Raw genomic sequence first — 21,234 nt, 5'->3', positions numbered from 1 at the left:
CTTGTACCCAAACAAGCACACAACCCAGTCCACCTGACCACAAAATAGGCAGTATAACCGGCATCCTTCGAGGACCAATATAGCACAAACAGAGTGGGGTCAAATTCCCCCTTCATTTGTCCCCAGAGACACTTGGGATTTAAAACAATAAGTTCATGACAAAGCAAAAAGGGCTGAGGTAATTTGGAAACAAGAGTGTTATGAATTTAATTATTGTTTGTCTTTAACTTTAAAGCTGATCAAACCATATCACGGTTCAAATCCAGATTAAAAATAAGACCAGAATATTAGGCACAGCAGGAAACAGTAAATTTAACTAATGTTTTATTCCTATTTTTTGAACAGATTTAAAAACTATGATCTCTGAGAATTGCATTTTTATTTCCAGTTTCTTTGAAAGCATTTTAATTCAGCATAAGTTACATTAAAAACTGAAAAGCTTCCACAATTGCATGTTCTTGCACATGTGCATGAATGATAGTTGGCTTGAAACTTCAACTTTAATACTTGAAAGGAATATTTGATGTGAATTCAACTCAATCATTGGGCTTTGATTGTTTTTACTGATCTCTTCTGAGTTACATCTCCTTGCAGCCTTAGTTAATGAGATCAGCAAGAAACATGGATGTAAATATACACGCCATCTCCTCAGAAAAGTTCCACCCCATTGTATTAGATTTTATTTTAAACTCTCTGTGCTTATTATCCTATAATAATCAGCTTTATATTTCTTTATGTTGTTATGTCCATTGCGCTTAGATTTTTAATGAAGAAAGTAATACTGGTTCTTCACTCCGCTAGTTCCAACTTGCACCATTAGATCCTTTCATAATTTAAATTGGAATACTGTCATCATGGAAAGCGATTGTTTGAGCACATCTTAATTACGGAACCTTCCAGCTTAATATTGGCTAATAATTTGGCACAATTGAATCCTGAGTGCAAAAGGTAGCTGCTTCTAATTAGATCACAGTTTAGATCTGTATGACTTGCCAGTTCTCATGTGCTTTTAACATGTGTTCTCTGAGGCAAAGCAATATCAACAGACTTAGAATACAGTCAAAATAAAGTGACATGCCAGAACAATCCCAATGTTTTTTTCAGGACCCCAATGTACATTCCTCTGTTGTCGACTTTCTTTTTGCTTTGTTTGTCAAAAATGAGCTTTACAATATGGAACTGATCTTGTTATACAAAAGTACAATTTCACTGCGATAGAAATGCTTTCAGTGTGCAACTTGTAGCTTATTGATATATTATTTATATTACTTTATATTCATGCTGACAGCATCAACATGAGATGTCAAAGATTAATTTGAGTAATATAAAATAAGTTAATACTTTGATAGAAATTGTACTGTTTTAACAATTTACAGTCAGTTCTTGTTTTTAAAAAAATAAGCTGGCCAACAACAGCAGAAATGTGTGCAATTACAGAAGATTTAAAACTGCTGCAAAATCCTAAATATATTAATAAAGATAAGATTAGATTAAAAAAAAGATTTATTCTAAACTGGCCTCAAGAGCCAGGAGTCAGCATTTGATTGCAGCACTTTTTTTTAATATACTTACATGGAACGCTTTTGCTTCTGAAATGTCTTAAGTCACGTAAACTTTTTTTTAAAATGGTTTACCCGGTGAAATTTTCAAAGTCTTTATTTCGGAAATATGCGAAGACTTTTGAATGATACAGCTGGTTGTTCCTTGTATTTTGCCTTTTGCCTGTGCCAGATTTGTTAAGGCCATGGCAGCGTTAATTTCCTTCCAGTAGGTTTCATCTTTGGAAGCTTCCTTTTTCTTTGGATAACTTAAGAAAAATAGGAAATAGAGTTTAGTATGCAGATTAGCAACTTTTAGTTCTACAAATAGAATTTTCTGAAATTCACTAACCTGGTTAATCGGTTCGGTCCCTGTTCCACCATCTCTGATAACAAAAAAGAAGAAAGTTATTCTCTTTCTCTTATAAGGGTTCCCTCACAAACCATCAGATAAAAGACACTTTTATCCTCATTAATTTTTGAAGAGCCATTGTACTAACAAGGGGTAAAACAGAATTTTAAGACAGTTATCCCCTTTTTTCTTCTTCAATTCTATAGGATCATTTTCATTGCCTGTCCATGCCACTGGAAGAGCATTTGCTTTGTGAAGGTTGAACAAAGTGAGCTAAAAGCAAATGATTCTGAGGGGTACAGTAAATCTGGAGATTTGAAATAGATTTTCCAGGCCTGATCTCACTTCTTTTCAAAGCCTATTTTCATTGGGATGTCACTGGTCACAAAGTTATAAAACATAAGTGTTCATGCATGCTTACCAACATGACTCCATAATTATACATAAAGTTTGGTAATGCAGTGAGGCATTTCTGCTTCTCTGTGATATAAGTGCAATATGAATCTAATACCAGTTGATCCCCAAATTAGTCTGTAGGGCTGGAGTTATGCTATATTATGACTTACAGCCCAACAAATCTGACTCATTCTGTCACTTGTATAGGAAAATAGAACTCTGCATATCAGCATCTAGATGCCAGTTAGGCAGAACTGTTAACAAGCCAAAGACACAGTCAGATTTCTGCTTATATTAATCATAGAATCACAGAGTACATTGGGAGGCCAATTGGCTCATCATGCCTTTGCTGGCTCTTTGAAAGAGCTATCCAATGTGTCCCAATCCCCTGTTCTTTCCCAATACTCTGCAAGTTTCAAGTTCATATTCAAGTTTCTGCTATTTTGTCTTCCATCAGTCTTTCAAGTAGTGCATTCCAATGCACTAATATCATTAGTGTGATGAAGTTTGAAAAGTTCCTGAGCAATTAGTTTGCGTTCTCTTAGGATTTCTTAAAGTCCACTTTATACTGAAACTTTTTAAATTGCAGTGATAAAGAGCTAAGTTTCAGACTCCTGTTTGTGCACAGGCAAAATAGCTTTAGATTGCATACTAAATTAGTTTTGGTTAATTTACAGGAATTATACAACATACTTTACATTAAATACTGCCAAACCCAATCCACATCAAATTGAAGCAACCTATAGGTTATGTAGATAGGATTTACACTTCCATTTTCTATCACTGAAATACAATCCACATGGACCTGGTGAACCTTAATGAAAAATGTACACTTGAAGGTATTATATTTATGCATTGCCTTGGGCATAATTCTTGCTATTCCAATGAAATATATTGTCTGACCTTGTGCAATGTATTATGTAATAACACTTGTCAACACTTTGTAGGTCAGGGGTGCCTCATAGCCATTTCAGTATGGAATAAAGTAACCTCAGAAAAAAATGCTTGCTATCCCACGTTTATTGAATCCCGTAATTACTATTATTGTAACAGAGGCTCCAATTAGGCTTTTGCTTACAGAAAGAAACTTAATCTTAAATGTTATTGATATCAGAGGACAAGAGGAAACCAGGAACAGCTGGAACAGAATTAGCTTCTTCAATTCGTCAATCATTCAACCACAAAAGATTAAGAGTTGTCATTGTTTGCACTTATGCTGTTAAAAATATTTCTGTTGTGGGTTAAATACTGTGTGACAATTTAGATCGAATATTTGCACAGATTTATTCATATTTGTTTTAACATCAATTAGGGACATGTGAATCATTTTCATATGGACAGGTTTAGAATGATTACTCTTGTTTTAGTGTTTACAGAGACTATTCTGCCCACAGAACCCAGGCTAGCATGCAACTGAGCAATCCCACATACCCCATTCTCTCTCTCTCTCTTTCTTCCTCATAACATTCTCTTTTATATATCCAATAGCTCCATTTTGATTCTTTTGCCTCTTAACTATGCTAAAAGGTAATTTCCAGCAGAGAATTTGGGAGGTGGGAGGAAACTGGAGCACCTGGAGGAAACCCACAGGGTCATGGTGAGGACATACACATAAACAGCACCTGACGTTAGGATAAAACCCAGGTCCCTGGAGTTGGGAACAGCTGCACTAACTGTTGACCCACCATGCTGCCTAATACCTATTTCCTTAGATTAAGTTACTTGAAGATTTAAATGTATTCGAAGGAAACACCTTCATACTCTCTAGAGAACTCTAGCCAAACACATGCTACTGTTAAAAGACCAGTTTCTAATTCCTTGTAGATCAATGGACTATTATAACTGTTTCTGTTTGTCAAATTTCAGATATCATGCACAATCCTGTGGAAACATATAAAAAAATATGAAAAAGTAAATAGACAAAAGAGGATTAACATATGGAATCTATGGAGAGAACCAACGAGAAGCAACATAATGCAGCAAGAATATCTGCTCCACTTTAATTCACTCCTGAGTGTATTGATTCTTACTGAGAGACTGGATTTCATGCTTTTTAGTGCTTTAAGTACATATAATGTTAACGCCCAATCAGATCCTCTGCAGAAAATCATGAAAATGGCCAGTAATATTTTATAAACAGTGTTAGGATGATTTATACCAAGAATCATTCAATATATGGGAGCTCCTCAAAAAGCACCCAATTGCCACATCACTGTCAAACCTTTGAGGAACACTGCCCATGGCAGCCATGAAACGGCTAATGGACTACCATGGAAGTGAAGAAAATCAAAGGGAAAGGGGTGGGGTGAACACGGCAAACTTCCATGGGCCCCTATGTGATTGTCTTCCCTGATGGAGTCCTGTGCCGTGAGTAAACCCACACCACTGGCAGATGCAAGATGATCAATGAGACAGAGATTGCAGCATGGACTTCGGATGTGCACAGGACTTAACAGGCTGCAAATCAGTGCTGGAACAACCAGTGACCAGGCTTCAAATATCCCGACCTTTCAACATAGAGACTGCCTGTTTGTGTAAAACATCAATGTCAGAAATGGTAACCCTTTAATTGAAATTTTATTGACATCTCAATGCGATGTCTCTTTTTTTTTAATGAATGCTCAAAGAAGGTTGAGAGTTATCCACAAAAGCTCCAGTTTTATGCAAGCATTGGATAAAAAGTGCAACGTGTGACCTGTGACATCATGAGGTACTAACTGGCAACAAGGAAACGCCAAGCATGGTGAGATACACAGGCGCCCAGGCCAATTTCCCAATGGACATGATTTCTACTAAAATGGTTATTGCACAATGTAAAGTGGTTAAATCATATTTATGCATGATTTGTGCATGAAAAACCAATACTAATGGATCCAATTTCTAGGCACCTCTGCTCACTTATTGAATATAGCCTCTTGAATATGCCCTGTCACTTAATGTGATTGTGGCTTATCTGTGACAGATATCCATATATCCATTTTTGCTCCAAATACCATAATACCTTTAATTAACAAAAATCTATGAATCTCAGATTTAAAACTCGGCTTTTCCAGGCAGTGAAAATAAATTCTCTTTGTCTACTTCTATCAGCTCCCAATAACATCTTGAAACTTTTGATTAAATCACCCCCTTACTTTCTAAATTCCAGGGAATAAACCATATTTTGTGTAATCTCTCCTGATAACTTGGCCTCTGGAATCCAGGTGTGATTTGTGTAAATCTAATCTGCTCTCTCTCTCTAAGGCTGGTAAATCCTTTATTAAACTTTCAGCCTTAAAAAGACATTTCATGAGTAGAATTATATGTCTTTTGCATTGTATTATCTTTCTATCCTAGTAAAATAGTTTTTGTTTGAACATATTTAACATAATTGAGAAACTTTATGTCAATATATTAATTGTCTTGAGTCACAATTTAAGTTTGTCCATGATGAAAATATTATGCTCTAGTATTGAATTGGCTTAAGTTCCAAATGCTAACATATACTGAACTAAAATTATATTCTTTTACTCAACATTTATTAGTATTACTTTATTGTATCAATAAAATGAAAAGAGAATTATTGATATATGGAAATAGATTCTCTCTTTTCCTTTTACTTTGATATCAACCACTCTTGATGTTTTGTACCTCATATCTGATATAGGAAATCTGCTTCCACATTGCCAGAACGGTGTGATTTAATTCTGTTTTCAGGATGAGCTATCAACCATGCATTGAATGTGACTGACAACTTAATTCTTACTGGAGTCAAACTAAGGAACATCTTCTGCTCTAAATTTGGATCCACTGGAAATGAGTTAATGGCTACTTTTTCATTTAGGACTGTTAGCAGTCCTCAGAGAGTGGAGAGTGGTCTGGACTGAATTCAAACCAAGTTCCAGATGTGAAAGAACAACGTTCCAAGCCATTACACCTCGCCACAATCCATTGGTTGTGTTATTTACATCAAAGATCAAGTGGAATTGTCCTTTCAGAAAATTATTGATTGGTATATTTGAAATCAGAAATATTTTAAGCCTGGAAATAACTGTTGAATATCAGTATGCAAACATCGAATATGCGTGACAATCCCTTTGCCCACATTTGCATTCTGGTAATAGTTACAAAAAAATATTGCAAACAATTTCTCGGCTTTGAACACTTATGCATTATTTTCAAAAACTTTAAAATCAGTATTCTAATAACACCACAAAAAGAAGAATGCATAAGTGGAACCAGACTGCAGCAATTTTAAAGTTATTATCTGTTTAGTCCGATCAGGCAGCACTGGCATCAAAAAAACGTTTTCCAGTCTGGCTCAGATCTCCACAGCTGGGTCCACTGTACGTTTTCTAACTGTCTACTTTAATTGACATCCCATGCGCGCGCGCGCGCACACACACACACACACACACACACACACACACACACACACACACACACACACACACACACACACACACACACACACACAAACCAGCAGCCAAATGTACACATTTTTAAAAGAACTAAGTTTGGATGAAATTATTAGCAATAATTTTAAATATTTTCCATTTAACAACACTGGAGTGAGTGGTCCAAGATTGATAGTAGAATGAGTAGGATATCTGGTTAAGGAAAAATCCTTTTAAATAACTTGGATTTATCATAATTGAATGTAACAGGCCAAGCTATTTCTTGGACAATACTATGTTTTCAGAATGTATTTTTAATTAATAGCTATTTTTCCCTATTTCTTTTATTTAAGAGCCAAACATTAATTAAATCAGCAACTCTTGATAATTCATTCAAGGCCAATGAATTTTCAAAGGGTAAAATGTATTATTATGAGTGATTTACAGTTCAAATCCAGATCATGTTCATGTGGAATAGTATGGCAGGGGATTATCTTGTGCACAGAGCTTGTCAAACAACATTGAACAAAACTGTTCAAAAGACACATCTTCTTTGTATTAGATAAATGTTTCAAAATTACCAGCAAACAAATATGGATGTTTGTCATATTGGTCATCTGGTGCAGACTTATTTTCCAAACATCCACTTTCATCTCCATTTAAGTGATAGCAATTTAAAAAAAAATAGCTATGAAAGTCAAACACTGCCTGAGTCAACATAGTACAATAATTAAATCCAGGCAGCTTTTGATCAAAGGATCCTATTCAGTCCTGGTAGTGAGATGTGATTATCATTAAACAGACCCACTCAAAAATGTTGTAGGGAGAATTATGTTCAGCACATGTATTTAAATATAACATAGGAGTGAACTATGACTAGGCTTCAAAGTGCTTAAATTTATATATTTCAGAATCAGGATGCCAGCAATAACATCACAAGAGATATTAGTCATCCACATGGACTCAAAGATTCCTGCACATATTTACATACACACACATACATGCATACATATCTTCTCCTCTGGTAAGTGGTCTCCATACTGGGATCCCACCTTCCTGGTAATAGCAAAACCACCAGTGTTCAGTCATTTGCACTAAGCTAAATCCAGGATTTACAGTAATCCAGGTGTAAATCTTGAATTTATTGAATCACAATGGTCCATCATGTGGAGTCCACCAACAAGATGCTGTCTGGTTGGGATTCCCCAGCATTATGCTGGGAGAAAGGCCTCTCAGATTCGATGTCAGGTCACAGCTGGGCAAGGAGTGGATTCCCCATTCATTCTCAACTTGCAGATTGGGTAAAGTAAATAATTTTTGGAAAAAAATTACTTTAGATCAATGTTTTAATGATTTGTAAGCAATGTGTTTGCTTTTAACCTAATGCTTTTTTAAAATTATTTCCATCAGTGTTAAGATGTCTTTATATGGTAGAACTCTGTCCCAGGTTTTCCTTTTGTCAAACCCTATCAGAAATGTTCAGGGGACAGGGGCCTCAGCAATTTAGCACCTTAGGCGTACTCACCGCTGAGGTGTCACTGCAGTGTAGGAGAGCATGGGCAATGACTCCAGATGCAGGCACAGATCTGGAATAACCCCCCTATGCCCCACTATGTGTTATTTTCCCATGTGTAGTCACGTTGGTCCAGGTGAGTGCCTCTTTTCTTTGTGGGCCATTCATTGTTACAGAATTCCAATTAAACCGTGGTTTCCATTTTACTTGGCAATAAAAGATTGTGTTAGCTAGACCCTATTTACACAATGTCAACTTTAATTAAATGAATTTTAGGAAGTTTTGGTCCAGTAGAATTACAAAATCGTTAGCTAATAAATAATTAGCAGCAGCAATAAATAAATATGTGCCTTTCCTACTGAGAACATCTGTTGCCAATGTGCTTGCTCCTGATGAGTTACAGATTGCATTTGTCAGTGGAAAAAATGACTAATCAAGAAATTACAATCTTACAAGAGAAAAATAAAATGTTTAATTCAATCCTGTAACAAATCCTCCATGATAAAGGAACCTTGTGAGGTCAATTGTGCTTAATTACTTCATGTTTAGCATTAATTGGAGTAAGCTGTCCATGATAGTTAATTTCCTAAACCTTTCTTTAAAAAAATAACTAAGTTTTATTTAACTGGACAAGTGAAACTATAATTATGAGGTTTTGCAAATCTTCACATTCACTATGTAAATTTTAACGGCCACTAAATGCGTCAGAAATAAGTATTCAGCAGGTTAGCAAAATACAGAGTGACAGAAGCAGTGTGAAACCATGTAGAAAGCAGAAAAAGGAGAAAACAATTTTGGAATAATTTTAGTGCATACAGTATTCTTTTAGCCATGGGAATTGGAAATGGAGAGCTTCTCTGTCTTTTGCACCTGAAAAATAAACGCGTGGCTTGACAAGCCAAGTATAATAGTAAGACCCTGTAAGAATAGTAAGAAATATTAACTTTACTCTTTTTCTCTGAATGGTTCTTTGACTTTTGCTCAGGTGGATAGCTGCCAAAGGGTACAAAAATGAGGAAATTTAACAAATAAGCGAAATAGATACCAAAGTGCCTAGTAGGGGAATTCCTAGCATAGAATATACATTAATGCATGATTTGGCTAAGAAAAAAACTGGAGAATGCAATGGAATTCTGCAGTCCAGGATTCCAGTGAAATTCATGCAGGCCCTCACAAAAGATCTTCAGTTTTCCATTTTAAAAAATGCTGAGAAATATCCAATTCTGCCTTTATCCTCCATATGGCCAAATACTTGTTCTAAGGAACTTAGTTCTTGATGAGCTATCTGATCCAGGAAAGGAGATTCATTATAAAGTGGAACTATGGATAACAGCAGAAAAAGAAAGCCAAAGGTAATACTTTCTCTGGGAGAAGAACCATGGGGAATAATTCTCCCAGAGCTATTTTACTAAAATATATTGAGACCACATCTCCCATAAAATCTGGATGTAAACCAACTGCAGTATATATGTAACCAGAGGTAAATAAACTTTACAAATTGCAATGCAAGCTTACTAATCTTTATTTTTAACTTTTTATAATTAGTAGGAAGTTCTTGGGAAAGTCATTTTCAACCATTGCAAAGCCAACGATTTGTTGTTTGTGGTGATAGTTTTGTGGTAATTACTTTAGTGTATTGGTTATCCAAAAAATTTGGACTAACAATTCAGAAAACATAATCTTACCTGGTCTGACCTATACATAACTCCATAATGGTTGTCTTCCCATTGCTTTCAATTGTTTCAAACCAATGCCAGTGGTTTATAAAGAAGTTCCAACCCCATCTTTTTTTGGGCAATTAATAATTATAACTGCCAACTAACCAGGAGTAACCACATCGCTTGAATGAATTTTTTAAAACATACATGATGAGCTGTAGTTAGGTAGGCAGACAGCAATTTCAAATTAGTGCCCCAAGTATGATTGTCCCATATCTAACAGTTTTGTACAGAGGTCAGTTTGATAATTATCGTTAGTGGAAGAAATTTAGGATGATAATGTGGCCAGGCTGGCTGTAATATTGTTTAAACCATTGACATTGATATTTTGCACAAATGAAAGGTTTGGTGATTTTCCGATGTTCAATAAATTCCATTAGTGATGAATATGCTAATAAGCCAATAGCTTTGTCTGCATTGTCAAGGTTCAATAAATTCAAGTTTAACTCTTACCTTTATAGGTTGCGTATTATGTCAGGACTGTGTGAGAGGAATTGCTCTCTCCAGTAGTAGGAGATAAAAGATGATGTTGCCAGGCATCTATATTTTGACTCTGACAAAGCGAGGCTGAGGAAAGGTGCGTAAGAAAAATTCAAGTGAGATCAAAGAACATGAACCTCACTGAGAGTATGTTTAAATTGAACGTTTAACCGTAAAGTTGAGAGAGAAATATTACGTAGCCAGTAAAGAGATGGCTCACGATATTGGTGAAAAAGTTCCCATGGGGTGTATTCTGATCACCAAGGAGAATACATTGAAGAAGAACTTGGTTGGCTATCACTCTTTTGGCTTACTCTCAGCCCCTTTTTCATCTCCTATTAAAATATACTAGCAGTGCAATTGTTTCCTACCATAGCATTCGGAAGATTGAGAAGAAAGGTCATCCATTCAAGATCTATATTCAAGGCTAAAACCTTGTCATAGGGATAAACAATAAAGGAGGTCTCAAAGTCCTCCGATGTATCTTAGGAGAAGGAATATATATAGTTGCCTTTAAAGAAGAATTTACTCATACAAAAAAATGTTAATGGGTTATTTTAAGATGTAATGGTGGATAATCATTTGAATAATGTGCCTAAGTTTGGGCTCACCTAAAACTAATCTGATAGTAAATATGGAATGGGGCTTCAGCAGAGCTGGTCAAAGGTCAGAAGACCTTTGTGAACTGTCAGAATAGCTGGCTTGCACATCCTGATTTTAATAACTGATGAAGAAATTTAGTAGTATTGGGAAACAATAGATTGAATTCAAGTATTGATAGGAATTAACATTCGGATGCAGTAGAAAATATGTTTTTAAGTTGACTTGAAAGGGAGAAAAAATTGATTTTGCAAGAAATTGCAAGGTAGCTGAATTTTCAGTTGCTCATTTTGCAATAAACAATGTGTCTGTCTATCTCACCATGTGTCAACTCAATTTAATATTTGAAAGCATTTCTAAATTGTTCACTAGATATAGTGCTTTATGGGGTCTTGCTCCTTCAAAAGAGGTTGCTGGAACTATTTTTCTGAGACCAAAGTTGGCTTCTTAATGGGAGGATAATTCCTTTTAAGTTTTTCATTGTTTTTATGTACCGTTCATTATATTTTATTTAATGCATCGGTTGGTTTTGCTTGGTGATCCCCATCACCTACACTTCCAGTGTTATTTCCCCTAAAACTTTGCTTTATTATTTCTGGGTGATGTGGCTTCAATATAAAAGGTAGGTGTGCACAGCCTCAAAATCCTAGAAAGTTGGAGCTTATCCTGATACAATAGCACACAGAACGGGGCTTCACAAGAATCACAATCAGGCATTGCAAATTTGGTATTGTTCTTCATTTCTTGTTTTACTTTGCCTACAGTTTCCTTTGTCAGACCAGGCATAGACTGGATAGGTAAACAATCTGGTTGTGTGTCTCCACCAGTGCTTTACTGTTGCCTTCATTGTCGAAAGCTTGAGATGGCAGATTACCAGGCCAACTGAAATTTGGAATTTACAGTTCCATATTCTACCTTGACACAATCATGCCTTCTGAATAACAGGGACATAACCTGACTAAATTTTACACTGCATTTAACTTCAGGAAAATTACATGTCTAAACATGTAATTTTATGCAGGCAGTTATGATAAACATGTTTTTTTAAGGAAAAATATGGGTAGATTAAGCAGACGAATGGAATAGTTACATCCTACACACTAAGTCTACACACGTGACTGATAGGGTGAATGAAAGGATTGTGAGTAAGCAACAAATGCTGGTTGTCCTGGTGGAAAGGGAGAAAATTCTACTTATTGTAGGATGGTAACTCCCACCAATTGTAATAGATAGGAACAAATGACTTGTGAGAGTAGTTCTGCGTTCAGTCTCTCACGAAATCAGAACATGGAATGAATTAGTATGTATTTCGAGCTAAGTCTTCTACAGCCAGTCATCCTGGGAAGCCAGAGTCCAGTAATGCTGTGACATTGAATGGAAAAGCAGATTTTAAGAGAAAAAGATTCCTTCCTGAGATTCCCTTGCATTGAATTCTGTTGGGCAAGCAATTTGGGAGCTGGTCTGTCCCCTGCTCCAGAAATCTAGAGTTCCAGCCAAGACTTGGGTAGATCTCATGAAATTAGAACTTAGAATGGAAAAATATACACGGTCTAAGATAACACTTCTGATTAAATAAGAAGGGCCAAAAGAAACTGGAATTTAGAATGGCCCTGTGATACAATGATTGAGCCTTAACCTCTCCATGGCAGCATAGAGGGAAAAAGAAATAGTTTCCTTCTCCATTAGTTCAGTTAGTTAAAATGTTGAGCATTTAAATCATGCAGATAGAAGTATCCCAGATTTGAACCTCAATATATTTTCATTCTTAGCTGGACACAGATAAAAACATTACAGTTGCCCTGGTAGCCTGGAGGGAAGTGATAAACCAGTCACACATCCCCTTCTTAATTGGGTTTTGTATAAGGAAAGAATAGGTTTGGAAGTGATTCCACATGGTTTATTAATCTGCAAGAACTGCCTAGGTTTACATATGAAGAATAGTCACTAGGATGAGCAAGAAGTTAACAGAAGAAAAGGGGGAGAAAAATGAAAAAGAAAAGAATAAAGATCAGATAAATTTTCAAAGAATGTGTTACGAGGATGACAATCTGGAACCAGCTTGCAGAATATAGATCTGGCAGACATCCCGACAGCCATCCTCAGCAAGTATATTCATTTTCAGTTTTGGGAATGTGAGCATAGGGTAAGAATCCAGGAAAGCAGTGATGAAATTCATAGTCATTTTGTTTGGCAGAAGAACATCAGGAAGTACAAAAGATTTTCCAAATATTCCAAATGCCATGATCTGCTTACTCCACACATCTACATGCCAGCCCCATATCAATAAAGCATCAATGTAATTTGTCTCCCAAATGGTGTACTGCAGATACCATTTGGAAATGCAAAAACGAGTGCTATTAATCCAAATTTCATGCCACCAAGTTTATCAAATTTTCTGAAAGTCATTAGCTAGTTTATCCATGCAAGCTGTTGTGACACAGGATATATATTTTTGTGTTGTTTCTGTTATTAATCACTCATAATTATTCAATAGCCATATTTTAACTTTTAGTCATCAATAAAGACGTTAATCATTAAATGCACTGTGCATCATGACTGTTGATACTCCCAGCGACATCTGGTTCTTTAACTTGCAAACAGAGTACACCCACCACATAAACTATTTCACACAAAAGAAACTGTTCGAGGCAGTCGAACATTTCTTTCTTTCTTATCTTGCCAGATGGATAAGATAAGAAAGAAACGTAGCATCTTTCTCAATCAAAGACATTCCAATGTGCTTTACTGTCAATGTGGTACCTTTTGAAAGGTAGCCACTATCTTCATGTAGAAAATGTAGGAGACAATTTGTGCACAACAAGCTCCCACATACAGCAGTGAGATAATGACCATTTTTTTGTTTTAAATAATGTTGATTGAGGACTAAATATAAGCTGTAAAGATGTGTAACTTCTCTTTAAATAGAGCTAGGAGATCTTTTGCATTCACCCAAGAAGGCAGGTATAGCCTTGGTTTAGTGTCTCATAGAAGTGGTATCTCCTGACAGGGCAGCATTCAACAGCTCTCAGATTTCACCCTTGTGACCTACAGCTTTCTCTGGGCTCCCTGGTCACAGTGTCACCCTTAAATCATATTCTGGCATGCTCCACACAGAAAAGTTCCATTTTGGTCTTCATCAATTATTATTTTTCCCTAATGGTTAAGTAAGATAAGATATCTTTATTAGTCACATGTACGTTGAAACACACAGTGAAATACATCTTTCGTGTAGAGAGTTCTGGGGGCAGCCTGCAAGTGACACCACGCTTCCAGCGCCAACATGGCATGCCCACGACTTCCTAACCCATACATCTTTGGAATGTGGGAGGAAACCAGAGCACCTGGAGGAAACCTACGCAGACATGGGGAGAACGTACAAACTCCTTACAGACAGTGGCCGGATTTGAACCCAGGTCACTGGTGCTGTAAAGTGTTACGCTAACCGCTACACTACCATAATTTGCCTTCCTTGAGTCAGGCATTGTGATTTCAGGTAGACGCACGAGATAAATAATGAAATGTGTGACACAAGTGGACAGCTCAATCTTAATGGAAGATATGAGCTTTGAAGGCTACCCCCTCTTGGGGGATGAGTCCATCAGCACCGTGCTGCAAACAGTGATTTTTGTACTAACTGAGGCCCAGAAAACTCCTGAATTTTCCAGAGTGGAGACTGCTGCCATTGTTCCCCATTCCCCCTAACTTACCTGCTCCAGATAGTGGAGACCGATCACTGATGGTCTTCAGATAGTCCCCCAGCTGATCACCCCAGCTCTGCCAGGCCTCATTGATGCAAAAGGGTGATGTGGGAAGGCCTGAATGAGGACCATCCACAAAACTGTCGAGCCCTTGACAACCAGCAAAGCCCCAACCCACCAATGCCATGTATTAAAACTGTCAAAGTTTATTAATATTTCTGAACTTCACTGACTTTCTAACTAAAATCTATTAAAATACACAAGTAACTACAGAAAATTAAACATTATTAAAGAAATATAAAAATCAACTGACTTTCAAGTACTTTCAAATAATTAAAAACTATATACAAAACACAAATAACTAATACATATATTTAACTTTTGCTCTTCTTTTCTTTCTCAGAACTGTCCAAATGTTATTATATTCGACACAATTAAAGAGCTCAGGCCTAATTGAGGATGTGATCTTTGTTGCATGCTCTCTCTCAGGAGGTCAGTCATTTGGCACTAGGACCCAAATAGTAATGTTAACAGTAACCATTGCTGAGAGAAACAATGGCCTGATCTAATCTGGATCTGAAAGCAGATTCCCAAGTGGCAGTGTGCAGCCAGGAAATCACCAGCAGAGCCGGGTCAGTAAGTTCAGGGCTCTGGCATTTGTACGGGAGTCCTGAGACTCTCTGGCACTTACATTGAGAATTACAGGTAGTTCTCCGCAGAACTGCCGGCAAAACACAGCAGAATCTGGGCTAATCAATTAGGAGGCTAAAACATAAATGGAAAATGTTTTCAAACATTAATAGAGTGGGTATGCCTACAAACCTCTATGTGCATATTTTCAATTACTTGCACAAAACAAAACTTGCAATAAAAGTTTGCTTCACTACATGGTATTTTTTCATATAAAGCACATTATATTAGCCTATTTAAACATTTTTCCTATTTTTTTGTTTTATTATTACAATAGAAATGAAATTCAGCAGAGATACAGTTGAGACGATATTGCATTTTTACCCCATCGCCAATGGTCAATATTGCCCATGTTAGGTCACACTATAGAAAAGGCTGGACTCACAAGGAATGTCTACACTGTTAAGATCTCAGCTGATCCATCTGGGAGATTAAATAATGTTTCGAAACATTAAGAGGAAAAACTAACCAACATGAGAATCTGGACGACTGACCTAAGGGCAACATTGTTGAAACTTTGGTAACAGGATGTGCCATCATAAGTGAGCAAAATAATTTTTAAAAAATGAGATTAACTTGCATTATTGCCATTTGGATTCTGCTAACATTTAAGGTATTAATCAGAAATCTTAACAATACATATTGGAAAACTATAGTCAACTGTAAAGTTGAAAAGAGTCCCTCAGAGGGTAAGTAAGTGAGTGAGCAGCCTGGCATGGCATTGAGCCATACAGACTAAAGAGGTTCCAGCTTTGGTCATGGGTCTGTGGGGCTTAGCTGAGTGTGGGCTGGGAATCATTTTGCATGTTGTATTGGATGCTGGTTGCCCCTTGGGCTTCTGAACTGGAAAGGTGGGGGGGTGGGGGGGAAGAAATCATCCTCAGTTCTAGTGGCTGTTTGCATTCCAGTTACCAATGCTATAATTTTTTTATAGAACAGGGTTTGTCTCAGATGTCCACCCATATGGAATAGTAAACAAACAGCCAACTGTTCAGGTTCACACGCGGTCATTTGAATGAGAGTGCAACAAACACCATTACCCCCAGAACTACCACACTACAATATTCAGGACGTCAAAACTGCAAAATATAAATGGAGTAGGTGCCACAAACCCGAAGGGGTGTGAGATAGTAGTGTAGTCCAATCTCCAACTCCCACTCCCTTAGAGCACATCTCTCCAAAAGATCAGTGAATTTAACATATCATTATGCCGAGTTTAAAACAGGGCAAATTTAATCCAGTGAAACTGTACTGTAGAATTATAAAATACTCTTGAAAGTTAAAATAAAAATACTCTTCAGGACATCCCAAAGCATTCAATAGCTAATAAAATATCTATGGTGTAGTTACTGTTATGATAGACTCATAGAAAGATGCAGCATGGTAACAGGTTCTTCAACTCACCATGTCTGTGCCAACATCAGCCACCCTTTTAAACCCATTTTTCATTCTCCATGCATTTTCATTAACTTCCCCCAGATTCTACCACTCAGCACATTAGAGGCAATTTACAGAAGCCAATTAACCTACCACTCTGCATGGTTGTGGGAGGAAACAGGAGCACCTGGTAGAAACCAATGCAAATTTCACACAGACAGCACCAAGGTCAGGATTGGAGCCGGGTCTCTGGCGCTGTGAGCCTCCAAGTTGTGCCACTGTGACAGGAGATCCCAGTGTTGGAAATACAGCAGCCAGTTAGCATACAGAAAGTTCTCACAACCAGTAATGTGACAATGGGCAGGTAATCTGTTTTAATAATGTTGACTAAGTGATAAATATGGGCCAGAATGTAGTATTATAAAATAAACAGCAAATGCTGCATGAATAAGCCAGCCACAATGCTTGATTATCAGTTCAGTATATTTTACAATCAGAATTCATTTAGGAAACATTATTTCATTCATCATCAAAATGGGAAAAAACTGGAAACCACTGTTGTCTACTCTGTTGGATACTGTGTTCATGGTGTAATTTATGTCATGGCATAAGTTCAAGTATTTGTTTCTGTCAAAATTATCCATCATTTAAATATAATTTATTATAGTTTTCTGTGCTTTCTAAAAGCCTTGCATTGAGTATTTAATTGCTTAAGTGTACAATGAAGGTTTCTTCTATAGAAGTTTGATGAATGGTAATTTAAAAAAAATGTATTTACAGCCCCATTTAAAGGCACTCATTACATTCAGTCTTATAAATCAAGCCTGCTCACGGTCAACAGTTGCAGCAGTACTGTGCTGACTTTTTATGGAGGTTTCAACCACTCGTGTATTTTAACCAGAAATAAACAATTTTCCAACTACTGTATTAATTTAGCTATAAACAGATCTTGATGTTATTTTAAAGAAATGTTAAGCTGTAATTTGCCTCAATATTCCACAGTTATGATGAATTCAAGTATTTGAAAAAATTGCATAAGTACCCTGGAAATATAAATAACATCTGGCTGGGTTCATGAATTAAAACTTTTATATGCCCAATACTCCACTTCTGTTAAAAAGGAACTCATACATTTCCTGTGGGCAGGAACTTCCTGCTTCAAGTACTTCCTCCACAGTTTTCTAGTCTATCATTATTGACTACTGGAATACATTTTTACTCCAGACTAACTAAATATTGACCAGAAAACGCAATGAAAAAATATCATTTCTTACCTTTGGCTCCTTACTGAGAATGTCTAAAATATTCTTATTTTCAAAACAAATACTGCAGAGGACTGCCTGGAGCTACATTAATACAAGTTTTATAACCCTGCAGAATAAGTGTATTTTCATGGCTATGTATCCAGCTAAGAGAGTAACTGCAACAGGAAATTTCTGTTCACTATTATATCACTGAGCTGACAAAGTGGCCAATGTGACCTATTCTTCAAACAAAAATGATCTGTGTCAGATTATTGGGTCCATGACAGCGCTACAGAAGCCCACACAATGATATGGGATCACAATGGGCCTGTCAGTCATTCTATGACTGCATTCTTCCTTGGGTTACCAGATGACATTTTTGCACTTTTGCATGCTATAATGAGGGATTAAACAAAACCCTTCTCAAGAAAAGAACATTCCATTTTCTCTTACATGACTCCCTCCAACCCTTACCACACAACTTTCACTCTATATCCTCATCCAGAGGTTCTAATCCTCACTAGGGTACATTTCATGGATGTGAATAGTCCCTCTTCTTAGTTGCCATTGCATGAAGCCAGATAGACAACACAAAGTTATTATATGTCCACTTTAAAAAGACAGCTGGGGAGCCTTTAGCTTGTCCCATTGATTAAAACTCCGAGCCAGGCTCTTCATGCCTAAAGGCTGGTTTTGAATGTTTCATTGCTAACCATTATGAACTTTATAGTAAAAAAGTGAGTTTTAAAGTGTTAGTTTGTAACCATCGCGCAAAGCCATCAAGGATTACGTGCATATGAAGATTAGTTTAAAAAATCGCGAAATAAAAACTTGTTGAGAAAAATAACTGGAAGCTACCTGATTGTCTTAAAACTCCAAATCCTGCCGAACATAATTTACTGCAGGAAACTTAACATTCTTACTCAGTTTGGCTTGTACATGACACAAGTCCCACAACACTGGTTGACTGGTGACTATTCTCAGCAGAGGTCTGACAAGTGATTTACTTATGTTAAGCTGCTACAAAAAGTTGAAGAGTACAATCCAGGAAGATCCACCACTGCCTTCTCATGGCATGGAATGGGTAACAAATGTAGTCTTGTCAGCATTAAATAATATTTCTTTTAAATGTTGATGTTTAAAGTACAGAACCCTTACCAGTACGATACACAAAGGTCCCGTCTGCTTCAGATGAAGAAGGTGATGCTAATTCTTCCTCATATTCATTGGAGCTGAAGGATCCAGAATGGTTTCTTTTCCTGTCGGTAGCTTTCATAGCTGCATTTGATGCCATGACATGCCTCAATGAGTCATTTAGGTAACGATGTAACAAGCTACTCTTGTACTTTGGTGGTGACACATAATCCTCACTGATTATTGTGCCTGCCCTGCCCACTGCCTTCAGAATCGGACTTTCTTTTTTAACAGCAGCCTGAACGGGTTTGTTGAACTCTCCAACTGCAGGATTCCTTGGTGGATGTTCTGCATCTAAGATTTATAAGATAAAGTGTTTAAAATAAAATTAAAGATCCTGTTGTTGGGTTTATAAGAGAAATAAATGCATTTCATATATGGGATTTTTGGCTTTATAAACATTAGCATAGAGTACAAAATCAAAGAAGTTGTTACACACCTTTATTAATCACAGATTTGAACCACACTTTAGCACAGGTGCAGGAGAGATTTATTTGGGAGGAAGCATATGAAAATTTAATTAATGAAGTGAATAGAGAAGTGAAGGTTGTTATCCTCAGAGTAGGGAAGGTTAAGGACGGAATTAGTAAAGGGGTTTAACATTAAGAATAGCTGTAATAAAGCAAAACAAAACTATTTCCATTGGCAGAGCATTGGTAATCAGAGAACACAGATAAATGCATTTGGGAAGAGATGAAAAAAAATTGTTTATGTATCAAGATTACATGATTGGTTACTTTGTGTCTTCAGAAAATGTGAAAACATTTAATCCCCTCATCTAAAACATTGATAGACTGAACAGTTTATGCTGAAGTATAAATCCTTGCACTACCAACACCTGCACCCCACCCCAGCCACTGCCTGCCACCCTAAAATTGACCAATTGACTTCTACTGTCTACCTCTGTTTGTTAACAAATACTCATCTCATGCTGACATGTTCCCCTGATCCCATGAGTCCTAATTTTGTGTCAGAATTCCAGTTTGTCGCCACATTGAATACTTCTAAAAATCAAATACACCACTTCCATTGGCTTCACTTATCTACCCTCCTAGTTACAACTTGAAAACCCTCTAACAGCTTTGTCAAATATGGTTTCCCATAAGTGTGTCTGTTGCACAATCACATTTCCAAATAATATACTTTAGCATTTTTGTTTCTACTGATTTGAAGCAAACTGATTAGTAGTTTCCTGTCTCTTCCCTCCCTCCTTTGGGGGTTACTGTTGCTCCTTCCAGCTGTGGGGATTGTTCTAAAGTGCAGGGGATTCTGGAAATTTAAAGTGTAGCCACTATCTCTGCACCTACATCTTTTAAAACCCCCTGATGTGGGCTATCAGATCCAAATGATTTGCTGGGTATTTCTTTACTAATATTAAATTCTTTACATTCCTCTCTCTCACCAATCCCTTGGTTTCTCCAAACATTATCAGTACTTTCTACGGATACACAGATACAATGTATTTGTTCTATGTCTGTAATTTCTTTATTATAATTTCTACTGTCTCTGGCTCTCAGGGACATATGCTTACTTTGGCTAATCTCAAGTTTTTCAGTAACTGTAGAAGCTTTTAAAATCTGTTTTTATGTCTCTTGCTAGTTTACTCTCATACTGTCAGTCATTTGGCTTACTACTTTTTGGCAACCTATTCCTATAATCTCAACTATTTTTAATACCTCTTGTTAGCTATGGTCTGACCAATTTTCCAGTAGGGTTTTATTTGTTGAGGGAATGGACAGTTTTTGTAAGTTATGAATTATTCCTTCAACCTTTGCCTTTGTTTATCTGGTTATTTTTTTAAAATCTTGTTTTCCAATCTACCTTGGACTTCGCTAATGCCTTTTGAGTTTGCTTTGCTCAGATTTAAAATGCTAGTTTCTGATGTGATTAAATAACTTTAAACTAAATATAATATTCTATCATTTCATGATCACACTTCTGCAGAGCCTCTGTTACTGTTAATCGATCAGGTCTCACCACACAACATTACATCTAAAATAGCCTGCTCCTTTGTAGCTTCCTTTTCATAACTATTTGAGTCTTAGAATCGTACAGTAT

The 21,234-nt window shown here is 36.7% G+C and overlaps 1 protein-coding gene across 1 annotated transcript in view; it reads right to left on the bottom strand.

Annotated features, from left to right (window-relative positions):
- Positions 1-1,422: 1,422 nt before the first annotated feature.
- The window catches only part of mkxa (mohawk homeobox a), a 35,327-nt gene continuing 15,515 nt past the window's right edge, over positions 1,423-21,234 (bottom strand). The window contains 3 exon segments of the mRNA XM_052016507.1: positions 1,423-1,807; positions 1,891-1,924; positions 19,141-19,470. Of these exon segments, the coding sequence (XP_051872467.1) occupies positions 1,621-1,807; positions 1,891-1,924; positions 19,141-19,470 (551 nt within the window). The 3' untranslated portion in view covers positions 1,423-1,620.

Source organism: Pristis pectinata, chromosome 5 (assembly GCF_009764475.1).
Source record: "Pristis pectinata isolate sPriPec2 chromosome 5, sPriPec2.1.pri, whole genome shotgun sequence".
In the NCBI taxonomy this organism is placed as follows: Eukaryota; Metazoa; Chordata; class Chondrichthyes; order Rhinopristiformes; family Pristidae; genus Pristis; species Pristis pectinata.
Note: the sequence above shows the minus strand (reverse complement) of the source record. Positions and strands in the feature narration are given on the sequence as shown.